Source organism: Rhizomucor pusillus (assembly GCF_041956525.1).
Source record: "Rhizomucor pusillus strain CBS 183.67 unplaced genomic scaffold VTP01scaffold_5, whole genome shotgun sequence".
Classification (NCBI taxonomy): domain Eukaryota; kingdom Fungi; phylum Mucoromycota; class Mucoromycetes; order Mucorales; family Lichtheimiaceae; genus Rhizomucor; species Rhizomucor pusillus.
Genome location: NW_027192147.1, coordinates 876,896 through 891,587, shown reverse-complemented (window position 1 = coordinate 891,587; position 14,692 = coordinate 876,896). Strand labels below are relative to the sequence as shown.

At 45.4% G+C, this 14,692-nt stretch overlaps 5 protein-coding genes across 5 annotated transcripts; all 5 read right to left on the bottom strand.

The window, feature by feature from the left end:
• Nucleotides 1-194: 194 nt before the first annotated feature.
• VTP01DRAFT_8493 (uncharacterized protein) lies at nucleotides 195-1,734 on the bottom strand (the record flags this gene model as incomplete). The annotated part of the gene is made up of 3 exons (XM_069387620.1): nucleotides 195-1,209; nucleotides 1,278-1,593; nucleotides 1,656-1,734. 3 exons carry the CDS (start codon nucleotides 1,732-1,734, stop codon nucleotides 195-197), a joined length of 1,410 nt encoding a protein of 469 aa, XP_069241371.1.
• Nucleotides 1,735-2,209: 475 nt separating this feature from the next.
• On the bottom strand, nucleotides 2,210-5,766 carry VTP01DRAFT_8492 (uncharacterized protein; the record flags this gene model as incomplete). Its single annotated transcript, XM_069387619.1, has 7 exons — nucleotides 2,210-2,386; nucleotides 2,451-2,656; nucleotides 2,711-2,942; nucleotides 2,999-5,167; nucleotides 5,239-5,412; nucleotides 5,474-5,695; nucleotides 5,761-5,766. The coding sequence occupies 7 exons, from the start codon at nucleotides 5,764-5,766 to the stop codon at nucleotides 2,210-2,212; spliced, it is 3,186 nt and encodes a 1,061-aa protein (XP_069241370.1).
• A 350-nt stretch (nucleotides 5,767-6,116) lies between these two features.
• Nucleotides 6,117-7,493, bottom strand: VTP01DRAFT_8491 (uncharacterized protein; the record flags this gene model as incomplete). Its single annotated transcript, XM_069387618.1, has 2 exons — nucleotides 6,117-6,680; nucleotides 6,747-7,493. 2 exons carry the CDS (start codon nucleotides 7,491-7,493, stop codon nucleotides 6,117-6,119), a joined length of 1,311 nt encoding a protein of 436 aa, XP_069241369.1.
• Nucleotides 7,494-8,647: 1,154 nt separating this feature from the next.
• Nucleotides 8,648-10,841, bottom strand: VTP01DRAFT_8490 (uncharacterized protein; the record flags this gene model as incomplete). Its single annotated transcript, XM_069387617.1, has 6 exons — nucleotides 8,648-9,163; nucleotides 9,227-9,448; nucleotides 9,519-9,776; nucleotides 9,845-9,982; nucleotides 10,044-10,217; nucleotides 10,302-10,841. The coding sequence occupies 6 exons, from the start codon at nucleotides 10,839-10,841 to the stop codon at nucleotides 8,648-8,650; spliced, it is 1,848 nt and encodes a 615-aa protein (XP_069241368.1).
• Nucleotides 10,842-11,436: 595 nt separating this feature from the next.
• VTP01DRAFT_8489 (uncharacterized protein) lies at nucleotides 11,437-14,540 on the bottom strand (the record flags this gene model as incomplete). The annotated part of the gene is made up of 13 exons (XM_069387615.1): nucleotides 11,437-11,481; nucleotides 11,542-11,964; nucleotides 12,016-12,093; nucleotides 12,148-12,306; nucleotides 12,358-12,453; nucleotides 12,517-12,765; nucleotides 12,829-13,278; nucleotides 13,342-13,449; nucleotides 13,501-13,613; nucleotides 13,677-13,972; nucleotides 14,031-14,074; nucleotides 14,127-14,240; nucleotides 14,307-14,540. 13 exons carry the CDS (start codon nucleotides 14,538-14,540, stop codon nucleotides 11,437-11,439), a joined length of 2,409 nt encoding a protein of 802 aa, XP_069241367.1.
• Nucleotides 14,541-14,692: the final 152 nt, after the last annotated feature.

Below are 14,692 nucleotides of genomic sequence, written 5' to 3'. Positions count from 1 at the left end.
TCACAATGCATTTCTTTTTACTGGTTTCCGGGAAACAATACTGGTTTTTTGTGTATTTTTTCAAAGCGAATGAGACAAATGCGCAGAAAATAATGTATAAATATTCTACAAGAGGACTGAGAAACGAACGAAAGGAGGGAAAGAGGGGGAGAGAGAAGAGGAGGAAGGGGGTAGAGTCAAAAAGGTTGGATGTTCTAAGCAGAGGATTCTGCCGAAATGGTTCTAGAAATAGCATCATCGTTCGTTTCAACCATCGTTTCCTCGACGACTTGGTCTAATTGTTTGTAGTGTTGCTGCCACTCGCTCACAAAGCTTTCAATGGTGCTGGCTGCAACTTGGCCGCCATTGTGACCCACCAGTCTTTCCGGTTCTTCGCAGCGACCGAGCAGCTGGGACGCCTTTTCAATAGCTTCGCCCCAGTATCCTGCTTCAAAGTCCTTTTGCGAAAGCTCCACTGCACTGCCTTGATCCTGCATAAGTTTCAGCAGTCCATACTCTTCGATGAACTGCGGTCGCGGGACGTAGACAAACGGTGTGCCGTGGCCGATACATTCGCTGCAGGTGCCGTAGCCTAGCTTGCCGAGGACAACGTCGGCTGCGTTCGTCAAGTCGGGTACGTATGCATCGCGGGAGGCGCGGTAAAAGTTCCGTGGGAGCGTGACGCCTTCTGGAGCGCAGCATACGATGCAGATCCATCCTGGAGGCAAAGGATCGACCCACCCGCCTTTGCCTAGCGCTTGCCCACCAAATGACAGCAGGAGGATTTTGTGTGAATCGTAAATTTCCTTTGGAATACCGAGCTCGTTCAAAACTTCCTCCCGCTCCCGATGGTGCTTTCTGAAAACAAGTGGAACGTCTACGATGCGTCGTTCAATGGGTCGCACTTGTCGTTTGCTGGTTGCAACGTTGGCGAGACTGGTGCATGGGAGCTGCATTTTTCCATTGACGACACCCTTTTGCCGCTCTGCAAACGTTGCGCTGATAGGTGTCACCGGAACAAGAGTTTCTGCGTTGTCAAATGACGGAATACGAATGGCACCTGGCAGCCGGACAAGAAGATCAGCGTTTCTGTAGTCTTCAATCGTCTTCTCGACCATGTCGAGGATTTCTTGATCCAAGTCGTCGCCTTCGCACAGTCCACGATACACTTCATCGAATGTAAAGTTGCTTGCAATAATGGCAGGAATACCTGCTCTTCCGGCAGCAGCACTTTTTTTGGGAACCAATAGTTAGTGAAACCCATGATGCCACCAAACTTCTGTTGTTTAGTTCGTTACCATGGCAAGAAGGGAGCGTCGCAGATCACGCAGTCGGCTTCAACTTGCTTTAGCCAAGCTACCTCTGCTGCGAGAGTCTCTTGTCTTCTTTCAAGGAACAGTCTGAGATTTTGGATTGTTTGTTGACGATCGACAGTGTAGGCCAATGGTTGCACCACACCAGCATCGATATCCGCTTGGCGATAGATAGCTCCAATCTTTATCACTCCTTGGAATATGAAATCCGAAGCATTCGATACAACGTACACCTTATGCTTGGCCGGTAGGTTGAGAATGTCGGTTATAATTTGGTTCGCCCGGGTCGCATGTCCCCATCCTAAATAACAAACAATCTTTGTCAAGACCCAGCCGAGATGCTGAACTGCTGTTCCCCTTTACCATGCCCAGACACATAGAAACAAAATGTATACGACGATGTACAAGCTTTAACGCTGGTGTCGATCGACAATGCCGTCATTTGGTTTAGTTTTTTTTTTTTTTTTTTTTTTTTTTTGAAAGGTGAGACGAACAAGGTTGCCCAGCTGTCGTCTTTTTTCTACTGTTCGAAAGAAGTCAGGAACCCGCCGCTCTCCGTCGTCCAGAAAAGGCAAATTTCACCCTCAGAGTACCAGAGTTTTCAAAACCCATGGCCCATATAATCTCAATTGAATGATCGTATAACATGCACTTAAATGCATAAGCATTCAAACTACATGCATGTGCGTTTTCTATTTTTTAACATGCCAAAAATTAAAGTATGTCACGAGCGTATAAATGCGACCATTCAATCCATTGTAGATCCTCAAAATGCAGTGAAGCAGGACTTCGCTTCCCGCCCGCGGCGCTTTTTTTCTCTTCCCTTTGATGGACATTGTTGAAATGTGGTCTATTTACAATAGGAAAACAGCTAGTATATAATATTATAGAAGGGAGAGCAAGGCGTCTGGAGATTATTAAAATCCAGCACCTGCCATGGTAGTGTTGAAATGTACAGTCTGGTCGATCACCATAGCATCGACGCCATATTTCTCTTGAATAGATCGATACCGTGAATCCGAGTTTTCATCACCAAGAGTAACCAGGATAAGCCCGCTTTCTTTGATATTCTTTATCAAGGATGGTACTTTGACCTATAAAGCGGCAGTGTTAGCGCAATAGTTGTGTGAAAAAAAAAAGAAAAAACATGATATTTACCAAAGGCAGGGCCTCGCAAATAACACCCAATAAATTATTTCTTTTTGCAAATTTTACGGCTTCCTTGAGCGAAGAAGATCGAATATCTTGCGCATCCTTGCTTCTGTGGATCACTGCATCCTCTTCGCCCTCAGGAGCCTTTCTCTTGACTCCTCTTTGAGTCTTCGACTTGTCGAAACCGCAGTGGCTGCTAAAGAAGACAGCATCTATGTTTCAAGTCAGCACAAAAGTGCAAGTTACTCTGCATCTAGAATACTTACAATTTGGTTGTTTCCAATTAATGACAGTACATATAGCAGGATTAAATGAAGAGAAGAATATACTGGAAGTAGTGGAGTCGGCAGGTAGTGATCTGACGTGTTCGTAAACGCATTGGAGGACAGCATCAACAAAGGTGTTTCGATCCGCAATATTTGAGAAGGAGTGCATGCCCATTTCCCGCACAGATGGATATTTGAGTTCGATGTGCATTCCCATACCAGATGGCAAACCCTAACAAAGACTGTATCAGCTTCCGTTCTTAACAGCATATTTGGGCCAGATGTTACCTTTAGCACCTGTTTTAACGACAGGAAAGACGGATTATCGCTCAGCTTTTGAATAATCATGCTGTTACCGGTGATAGGGCAATCTTTAAGTTGCTTAGAAAAGTCACTGCGGTGCTTTTCTAGCAGCTTTTCACCAACTTGGCAGTATTGGCTGTATGTAAGATCGGAAACCGCCAAGTCCAATCCCTCAAACGGCACAAACCAGTTTGCGAAAACTACCGGAATGTGGTCCTTTGTCAGTTGTACAACTACTCGAACGTAGTCGCCAGAAAGCGAAGATGCTGTGATAAAGGATGGTAGAGTTACAGACGATGGAGCAACGCTGCCAGCTGCCGAAATAGGAGGAGTTGATCCTTGATGTGTCAAGGCGGGTTCGGGTGTCAAGCGCTGCTGGGTTGTTGAAGACGCTGACGGCATAATGGTGTTTGTCGATTTCCAATATGTTTCAATACGACCTCCTATTTCTAGCTGCACGCCGCAAAAGGGTTTCACGACCGAGTAATCATAGGAAAGTTCTCCAACAACCTTGAGGTGACTGTCCAACAGTGGTACCGTACGGTGTCCTTCTAGGATCTTGAAGTCCGTGTTTGCAAATGTCTCTGGTAAAGCAACTCCTTTGCCGATCACTTTTGAACCGAATGTTGCAAAGATGTCAAATTCCAGTAAAAAGTCATCCAGTTTATCCACTTGGAAGCTAAATACGTCGCTGTCGTCAACCAAAGGTAAAATAACGCTGTGGGGTATCATGCCGCTGTCCGGTTTCGAAGTTATGACGAGTTTGAGAGAGGAAATTTGTGTATTGTCATAAAGACGAATTGGTGACTGTCGTAAACTGATTTGTACTTGATACTTTCGATCAAGATAGCTGTGACCATAGATACGGAATGGAATGATAGGTGGTGGCAGTGAGAGTGACGGTATAGCATCTAATTCGTGGTCCATATCCGTTGTTGTTTCCGCTTCGGTACTCGCCGCCGTGCTCTCCATCTTTTCTGGTTCATCGTGGACGGGCTCCACTTCACAGCCTGCGTCAATCAAAAGTTGGATGCATTCCATTTGCCCTTCCCAAGTTGCATAGTACAGCGGTGTTTTGCCGTACTCGTCTTTTACATTGACTTTGCAGCCGGCCTCGATCAAGATACGAACGCATTCAGCGTGACCGTCGCTTGCTGCCCAAAACAGTGGCGTCCAGGAATTATACTTGTCCGGTACATCCAGATCTTCACGGTTTTGCGCCAACACACGGCAGAGTTCCACGTGCCCCTGGCGAGCGGCCAAATGTAGCGGATACAAGGATTCTGCGTTTGGTAGATTTTTGGCACCTCGCTGGTACAGCATCAATGCAATTTCGGTTTGTCCATAATAGCAAGCGAGTGAAAGTGGTATACGGTCGCTTTCATGTCTTGGCTCGATATCAGCTCCTGCCTGCAGTAGGATATCTACGCACGCGACATGTCCGTTGATGATTGCATAGATCAATGGGCTGTAACCGTCGTGATCTCGGGACTCAATGTCCGATTGTTGGGTCAGTAAAAACGAGACGCAGTCGCTGAAACCTCTCATGGTCGCGTAATGCAAAGCCGTTCGCCCATATGCATCTGTCGCGCGGACTGCAGCGCCGTGCTGGGTACATAGTTGCAGTACATCTAATCGTCCAGTCATGGCAGCAACGTGTACAGACGATCTCTCGTTGATATCGTCAACGTATTCAAAGTTCACGAGACCTGTCTCGATCAGAATGTCGATTATTTCGCGGGGAGCTTCGGAACAGGCATGCCAGAATACACGAGACATTAGATCGCGATCGTTAGGAGATGGATGCTGTTTGCAGCGTTCGAGAGCTTCCCGCACGAGTGGCACCTGTCCACTCGACACAGCCTTAACAAGCTCTATTTCGTGGTCATCGATAACGTCATCTGAGGAAGTTTGCTCTTGGGGTGGCGGAGGCGCGGTTGATGTGGGAGTTACAGGAATTCCAGCCTGGATGTTAGAAAGCTCGATGCGGTTTGCTGATGCAATGTCGGCAAGTTCGCAAAGGAATTGTGTGTTGAAACATGGTTGGATGTCTATCTGCCGAGAAAGGTACAGTTCTTTGGTCGTCGATTTCGAGCGTTTATCCCATTTCTTTAGAATTTTCCGGAAACCTTCGTTGTTCAATTCCACATATTTCTAAAAGAGAGAAAAATGCATCATGAATTTAAAATAGTCTTTAATCATATACCTATCTTTTCCTTCCTTACCTGAATCTTGTTGAGTTCCTGCTCAAATTGTATAAAGGCTTCCTGAATGGCATTGAACAGCGTGGACGCATGCTTCAATCGACGAGTATCGGTCTGCAGAATCTTCTTCTTATCGACTAGCGTTCGCAATCGTACTTTAAGCTCATTTTCTTTTTGAAGATAAAACGAGTTTATCTGGATATGTTGTAACTTTAGGCTGGCGTTCGAATTAATGTATGTGCCATTGACCTCGTACCTTTTCGAGTTCGCGTTCGAGCTTAAAAAAGAAAGCAGCCTTGCGAGACTGAAGCAACTTTGACCGATCGTCTTCTCCCAACACTGCAGCTCCACCGGTACCCTCATTCAACTCGCTGTTTGGTGTCTTGATTGCAGAGTTTATGAGCTTTTTCAGTCCTTTGTAGTCAAGGTAGTGTGCGCTCCATTCTGCAAATTGTTGGCTTTGAATTTGCTTGCCAAACTATTCGATCGAGTGGTTGGTTAGTTGATTGGAGAAAGATCGTCCAATATTTCGTGCCACAGTACCTTCATGAGAGGTTGAAACTGGCCAAGGGTGCGGTAAACGTAAAGCGTAGAGTTAAAATTGCCTTAGCCTGCGTGAAAAAGAAAGGTAGATTTGCTTGAGCTTCAAACGGCGACTCAATTGCGGCCACACGTGGACTCAACACTGGTGGTGAGTCGCTGATCCCGTCCTATAAGGTACGCGATGGGACCAAGTTTTTGTCTGCTGTCATTTTTTCTCAAAATTCTTATAGATACACTTGCAAATATTGTCATGCTCGAACTCAAGTGATGAAACATTGGATATCCCAAATAATTTCCCGTTGTAATAACATACAGAACCGAAAGCACGGGTATATTACATTATTGTATTTTTACTATTACAAAAGGAGGTGGGCGGCGAGACCTGCAGCAGCAGTGGCAAAGACAATGGCAGGTGCGTGAGCGGCAGCGCCAGACTGTGTGTTGGCAGTAGCATTGTCAGCAACCGCCTGTCCCGAAGGAGAAGAAGAAGAAGAAGAAGAGCTACCAGCAGCAGTACCAGAGGCCTTTGCAGAGGAAGAGGAAGAAGAGCTGGCATTAGAGGTGGAGCTGTTGCCACCAAAGCCCTTGAAGGAAATAGTCTTCTCCATGTATGGGTAAGTGATGTTCATGCAAGTAGCAACGTCAACGACGTTCTTGTAGGCCTTCTTGATCTTGGGGATATAGTCCACAGCGAGCTGCATGGTAGTGTTGTTGATCTCGTGGCTCAAGACAATGTTGCCACTGTTCTTGAAAGTACCGTTGGTGCCCATCTGGATAAAGTCTTCGTAGTTCTTTTGAATGGTAGACATGGGCTCAGAGACACCAGCAGCCCAATCGTCAGTATCCAAGTTCCAGAGAATGGTAGTCAAGTTCAATTGGGTGGCAATCCAACGGACACGGTCATCAACATCACCGAAAGCCTAAAATAAAAGAAAAAAGGAGGTGAGTTTTTTCGTAACATAAAAAGCATTTTTGCTGCTACGTACAGGACGCCAGTAACGGGGAGTGACACCAGTGATAGCCTTGATGATCTTTTGGGTGTAGTACAATTCAGCCAAAACTTCTTCGTTGGTAAGAGTGGTCATCAAACCGTGACTCCAAGTATGCTGAGCAATGTGGTGACCGTCCTTGATACCACGCTGAGCACCGTAGGGCCAGTTTAGGACGTTCGAACCAATGTAGAACATTGTAGCCTTGAGCTTCTGCTGCTCCAAGTAGTCGTAGAAAGCATTGTGGGAGCAGTTGGGACCGTCATCGTAGGTCAAACCCCAAGTTTCGGGCTCAGGACATTCATAGATATCCTCATTGATGTTGGGGTGTTTGGGCTTGGTGCACATGGAGGCACTCCACCAGCAGTCGGGATCTTTGGAGGAGTCGTAACCAGTCATGTCAAGGGCACCGTTGACAGCCTTGCGGACGGGAATGTTTGGAGCGCTCTTCCAGTCAATTGAGTTGTAGAGAGCAGTAAACTCGGCTGACTTGTTGATGCCATTGGAAGTAGCGACATCCCAAGAAGTGGGCCATTCCTTGGGGTCGTACTTGAAGAAGGAAGAGGGATCATACCAGGTGCACTCGGTGTTTTCGTTGTAGGATGTAGTCTGAGGGATGGAAGGGATGGTGATGTTGAGAGGGTCAACATTGGAGGAGAAGGACTTCCAGTATTCCTGAGCGGCGTTAGCCATTCCAGCTGCCTGGACAATGGCAAGCGCAAGTGAGAGCTGCTTCAAGTACATCGAGAGAAGACGTCGAATGAAAGGACAGGGGCTGGGTTTTTAGAGAAAGGAGCGGCGTAGAAGATGTAGAGGTTAAAGAAAAGAGGGGTGTATCCATCTGTCGACAATGGCAGCCTTTTATATCCTGTCGAAAAGTTTTGGCGGGGTCTTCTTTCGTTTCGTTTCAACATTACCATGTCGGGTCAATATTGCCTGTGCGACCATTATCCTGCTGTATGACAGCCCGGCTGTGCGTTACCCAGAGTTGTCCAAATATTTTTCCAAATCCATAAACGAGCAACGTGGAGGCGCCTAAATTTTCCAACTAAGGTAAATTTATAGATCTCGAGCTAGCGTCGTTGCACTTAGCAAATACTTGTGCATAGCGTTTCCACATAGCAAGCTCGTCATCCTCTTTTCTTCTTTTTGAGTTTATTCTTCCGGGTTCGTAATCTGATCGACAGAGGTTACCAAGAGCGGGAAGTTGCAATACACCGGGTATGCACAATTGCCCGCTGTGGGATGCTTGTGTTACGCGGAGTGCACAGTCAGTAGCGGCGACGAGTAAATTCAGGGATCCGAGCACGCTTTCTCATTTGCAGCAACCTTAATAACTAGCTGTGCTCTCAGTTGCTTGTACACGTTTCTGCAGTCGGGAATCCCGCTCTTCCTAAAAATAAGTAATGTCATATCAGAACTGCTCCTTCTATTCAATCATTTGAATGCAACAGCAAAGTTAAGAACATGGTCACGCAGCCGTGGAGCAATTGAAGCAGTAAAAAAGAGTATGTATTATTCTACGCAATCTAAAATTCCCAGAAGAAACGGCGTGATCAATTCGGGTGCGTGGGTGTGTGCAAAGCATAAGGAACGCAATTGGGCTTTGTTACGATCTCATTTCCAGAAATTGCCAATCTTATTATCACTGGCTTATTTTTGGGACGAGATACAAAATTCACCACAGCTTTGGCGCATTTCTCATCAGCAAGGCTGAGGTATCTCTTACATACATGCTCTGTATCAATTGCAGCCTGCGCGATCTAATTCTAGGACGTGATTGAACATTACAGGCTACCGCGACGCATCTAGTCTTTTTTCGGTGAACTGAGAGTGCTACTGGTTCTTCTGTATTCGTTTAATTTACAAAGAACAAATTCAAACTTTATTGCGACGATCTATAAAACTGTGGACTCGTTTCCAGCCGTCGTGCCCAAAGAGTACGCGCTGGCGTTAGGACTGAACGAAGGCGAAGACCTGCGGCAATGCTGAGCTTGGACGTTCTTCATATGCATCCACCACTGATGCTTTTCCTCAGTAGTTGGTGCTTCCAGTAGTATGCGCCGGATACCGAGACCTGCGATGGTGCACATAAACTGTGTAGGATGCTCGTCGTATTGCTGTCCTGTCGTGCTCTTCGTCGTCGTCTTCTCTGCTTTCATACTCTGAGTACTGCCAACACGGCTGCTGTTGCTGCGACATAGCTGTGAGAACAATGCAGAGTGGAATTTGACGCTTGCACCAGCAGTTTCTGGGGCTCGCAGCACTGTCTTTTCAATATGGGTCACTTGTCCAACGCCGTTGTTTGCCACCTTGAAATATGTATCTGAATCCACTCCGTAACATCTCTGCGGCGCATACCCCCAAAGCTGCGATGTAGTGCTTGATGCCTTGCACGCTTTCCTGGAACAAACCTGGATTTTTCACGTCGCTTAGAAAGCCAGTAGAATTTTCTTTTCGCTATCCATTATCTTCACCTTTGCGAAAAGAACCATATCGTTGAAAAGAAATACGTAAACGTCCTTCTCCTTTTTGGTCCAATTGAAGCTTTTGAGTGAGACTGGACTGGAAGATAGTGTGTCGGTTGGCGAGTGGAGATCTGATATAAACTCGCTATCCGGATTAGAGATGATTTTCAAAGGGCCTTCGTAGACCAGACGCCGGTCAGGGTCTGCTAGAGTGATAGGCTTCGGAGCAGTCTAATAAAAATCGCACATTTTGCAAGTTATTACTGCTCTGCCCCACCCCCATCCTCTATCAATATCTTACATCAAGCCCGTCTATGCGCGTAACCAGTTCTTCCAGACGTCTGTGGCGCTCTATTCGCTGCTTGTAGCTCTCGATCGCCCTGAGAATCTCGTCCATGTCGTTCATGCAATCCTCGTGCGCTTTACACATGGGATCTTGCTTGTCAAAAGTTTCTGCCATGCTTTTAAAGAATAGTGGATACTTCATTAGACGCTGGATTGGTTTTAGCAAATATGACTGAAGTGTAAGGTTCCTGACTTGAGGCAGCTCTGAGCGTGTCTAGAGAGAAAGTGCGTGTTATTTCCGAGGTTGAATGTAAGCTGGACGATAGATCTATGCTGTAATACCTGGACGAATCGTCCGAGTTGCTGCATGATGGTATCTTCGTCAGCGTCGCATTGCGCTCGCAAAGCACGATCGATAATGTGATTAGCAACCTCAAAAGTCGCAAAGTATTCTTGGTAGCAATCCCGAAAATGTATTGACTGCAACAATTTTAAGTTATTAGAAGCTCCATAATGATTGCTATCGAGCACTAGACCTTACGTATTGTCTAAATTGCTCGATTATTGTATGCAGAATGGGATGCTGCTCTGCCTGGCGTAACCGCATATCCTTAAGCATTTCCACATGAAGCGCTGCGATCTTTTCCAGGTTATTGAACATAAGGCGCAAATAATTTGGCAGCAATTCCCATCGACATGCATCTCTTGTAAAGATCTAAAGAACAATGCGGGTTACCTGTCAGCAATGAAGCGATGGATACCATCACAAAAATATCTGTGGAATTTTTTCATGCCTTACATATTGGATCATCTCCAAGTCGTTAACGTACGCCTGCTCTGTCACGATCAATTCATGCACCAACTCCTGGTACTGTATCTCCTCTGACGACATGTCGAGAAATTCGAGCTCTTGAGCAGTGAGTGTGCCTCTCCAGGAACTCGAGAACTCGACAGGGCTCGGCTGCTGCTCGGAACATTCTTCTTCTTGCCCAAGCGCAGTGTCGCAAGCCATTGAGCTGGTTTTTTCCTTTCCTTTGTCTTCTTCCGTCACGCAAAGCGTAGCCGCGTCTGCAAGTGATACCTGCAATGATCTGCTGCTGCTCATCAACAATCTGCCTTGGACGTATGGGTGCATCGGCGGAATGTCGCGTCGAAGGATAATCGATGATTTGTCGATCGTCTTTTTCGTCTTGCCGAGTTGCTTCAACGTCATGGTTGCTACTCTGCTCTTAAAAAAATCGCCTGCCCGTTTGGCGATCTTGGAAGTACTGCTTTTCGATATTCCAGTGGACGGAAGCGACTCGCGAATTGCCCTTGTTGTTTCAATTTGCTTGACCATGATGGCTGTACCGTAAAAAGTATGAAATGCGAAAACAGAAGTAGAGTTTGATAAAAATAAATTAAGAGGGTTTTATCTAGCGGATATGTAACAACAAGCTTGAAGGCTTGAACGAATGGGATGCAGGTTACAATGACACGACGGATATTGATCTTTCAAGTTTATCGTACTTTGTCAAAATCTGGCTTTCGAATGGAGAGGAAAAATGGGTGCTCGAAAATTACCGATCATTTCGAGCAAAGACTTTATATACAAGCAGTCAGGTTTGCAAGCTCTTTCTGCATGCTTCGGTAGTTATTAACCACAATATATCTTCCTCTGGGATACCACAGCTGCAACCGTCAGCATTACACAGATTATCTCTTATGTCGTTCAAGAATCGTGCACATGTCTTTAATCCTGCCTTTACAGTTCTTGGCAAAAGATTAATGCCGTTCTCGTATAGTGTTAAGTGACATCAATGTAATCTATAGATCAACGTGTAATCTCGATAGCGAAAAAGATGTATATTTACATGATATGTTGCTATTTACAAGTACGACGTGAGAAGATTCTGACGACTAGGTAAAGAGATGGGTGGCGAGTTAGAACAGTGTTAAGTGACGTTCAGATGACTTTGTGCTGCGCGAGATTTGATTGCCTATTGATGGGTTTAGTGCCCAAGGATTGAATATCGAATCCTGCTTTTCTATACACCCACATCGAGCCTGCTTCTGAGGGCTGGATCATCTTTCCAGAACCGCCCTGACTTTCCAGCCTCGTACGCCAGCTGCAGCATTTGTTCAAACGAAGTTTCGTTCATAAAAGAGACCTGCTTGGGCCGCAAGAATGGGTGCTCCAGTAGTTGAGGGATAGTCATCCGCTTCTTTGGATCTCTTTGTAGACACGACTGCATGACATCAAGCAAGTCCTGCTCTACTACCATTTCGGTCGTATGGGTATCATTAGAAGATGACGTTTTGCGACTTTTGCGAGAAATCGTTGTGGGAAATTCGATCTTGTGGCCAGGATCAGGAATGGCAGCCAACTTTTGCCACAGGTTCAGATGATGGAAAGGAGGCTTGCCATATACCATTTGATATAAAATGCATCCTAGAGACCAGACATCGCTGGGGCGTCCAAGCTGATACAATATAGTCAGTTACCATACGTCACACTCTGTTCCTCCACATACCTTAATGGATCCTTTTCCGTTTAGCTGGGATGAATCTTGGATTATAGCCTCCGGTGACATGTAATTGATCGTTCCGACCTAAGAAAATGCCGATTATCTACCAGTTTCCAATGATCATAATTCAAATATTACCTGTTGTTCGCGATGGATGTTGGTTGTATCATTAGCGATTGCCTTGGCTATGCCAAAATCGATCAGCTTCAATGCACCATTTACGAGAATAAAATTTGCTGGTTTTAGATCAGAATGTACAATCTTCTGCTCATGGATCTTTTCCACAGCTTGAAGCATCTACAAAGCAGTTAGTCACGTATTAATATGGTACGAAAATGCGACAATTACCTGCGCCCAGTAAACGCGAATGTAATGCATATTCGTCGGTTCTAACTTTTGTCTAGCCATCAAATGGGCCAGGTCAATCTGTCCAAGTTCCAAAATCTAGTAACACGTATAAATTAACGTCAGAAATAAATGGGAAGGGTAAAAATCAAAAGGACGTACCAGATGTATCCTTCGAGAACGTTGATCTATCTCGTAATCATGGAGTCGAACAATATGCTCATGGTCTCGAAGTCGTCTTAAAAGTTTGATTTCGTTCACGTAACCTTGAATGGCATGATCTTCTGCATTCTCAAGTGATATACGTTTCAAGGCAAACACATCGGATAGTTCGTGAGAAACGACTCGATAAACTCTGCTGGTTCCACCGCGTCCAATTTCGCCCAAAATCGTGTAATGCTGTCCATTGAGCTAAGTGCAAGTAAAATGTTAAACTTGGTGGTAGTAGGAATGTCGTGTAATTCCAGGATTTACCGTAAGAATTTCTTTTCCCGGTATGACTGGTTCCGAGTTGCGTGTTGTATCCTCCTTTGGACGACTTCTGAGATTTTCTTTCTCTGCCCATGCTTCTTTGTTTTTTATACTTTGTTGTAGTTGCTGGCGTTGCGCATGCAATGTTGAACCCACTGCAGCAGGTTGTTTAAATACATCTTCATCTCGCATATTCTCAACAGAAGGTTTATGAACAGGTGAAACAACGCGATTTGTCTGTCGATTTAAATCATATTCTACAAGCGACTGTTGCTGCACTTGCTGTTCTTGGTCGTCCTTTCTGTCCTGTGAAACCTCCAGTCGTCGAACATTATAATCTTCTGCTTGCTTTTGCGGGACTTCAGACGAGTGCATATGCAGATGTCCAGTTCGTGTCGATGATACAATATCACCGTTACTCGGCGATCTTCGTTCTGAAAAGCTATGCTGCTTCTTTGCAAGCAATTGATTCCTTAGTAAGTTTTCACATTGACGTATATTGATCTTTCGTATTACCAGTTGCACAGGCGATCGTTTGAGGGAATCGTATGAGGGTATCTCGGGCAGGCCGTATTTTTTAATGTCGCTCAAAGTCTTTCTCAGTGGATGGTCATTATCGTATATCTGAGATACTGTTGTCAGTAAGTGTAATAAGAGGATTGGTACTTGATATACCTCTTCTGATACTGATGTAGGTCGTGATGTGAACAATTCAGACTTTTGAGTTTCTGCTGGTAAAGTATGTCCGTTCGCTATGCGATATCGTTTTGATGCATGGAATCCCACATCTTCAAATGCGCTAAGTGATGAACGTTCCCGTGACAATATCGTATCTGCTGAGTAAAGCTTACTTGCGGGTCCATTCAACATGCTCGCATTATCTTTTGCTCTGCTGGGTATCGCATCTGGGGAGGAGTCGGAAAGCACTGTAAACGTCGAGATAGGACTTTTGTCGTGGGTATAAGTATTTGGTTTATCGACACTCGTGCCGCGTGTGTGCTGACGAAGAACGTCCGAAGAAGATGACAATGATTCGTGATGATTTTGCTGATCTCGTGTAGGCCTTTCGGGATTGCTGCCTTTGTATCGAAAACGAGGAGGGGTAAACACTCTTCGCTTTGTTGGTGTAATCATGGATGATACGGTACTACCAGTTATCGTCAGTCAAACGTCAATCAGATGTGATTTAAAAGTTGCTTGCTTACGATGTTGCATCTGATATAAAATTTGGTCGGGTTACAGAAGGCGTCTGCAAGAAATTAGCAACGGTTACGACAAAGTAGTGTCATGAAATCACCAACCTTTCTGTTTTCAGAATACGCGCTGTTGAAAGACCAGTTGTTCGTAGAGTGTGTACTTTCCAGTACGTTTGATGTTTCTCTGAATTTCGCATCAGTTGTTCCTGAATTGTCGATCTACCATGTTTGAGTTGGGCATCGTATTAGTTGCTGCTTAAGCGCATATATATTATTTCTGACCACCTCCTGATCCCCAAGATCCTCTTGTTGCGGTTCGAGACACCAAGTAGGAGGAGGAGACGCTGCACCGGAGGACGATCTATCGTCGTTGGCCCCAGCCATTGTTGCATGGGGCGAAGGTAGGTTGGACAGCGCAAAAGCAGACTCTCCTGATTTCTCCCTTTGCAATGTCCGGTTATGCAGTGCGAGGGCTGCCTCAGTCAATAAACTTGGCTGAGAGAGCCCGTCATTAGACATGGCGTCCAAAGTCAAAAAGGCAATTTATTGAGGTAAAAGGGCAAAGCGCGAAAATCGTCCTGAACGCCTTGCGAGGTTTTAAGGTCAGATGCGTGTTTCTCAACAACAGTTGCTTAACGCTCATTGACGTATAGAATACGACAAATGTCAAT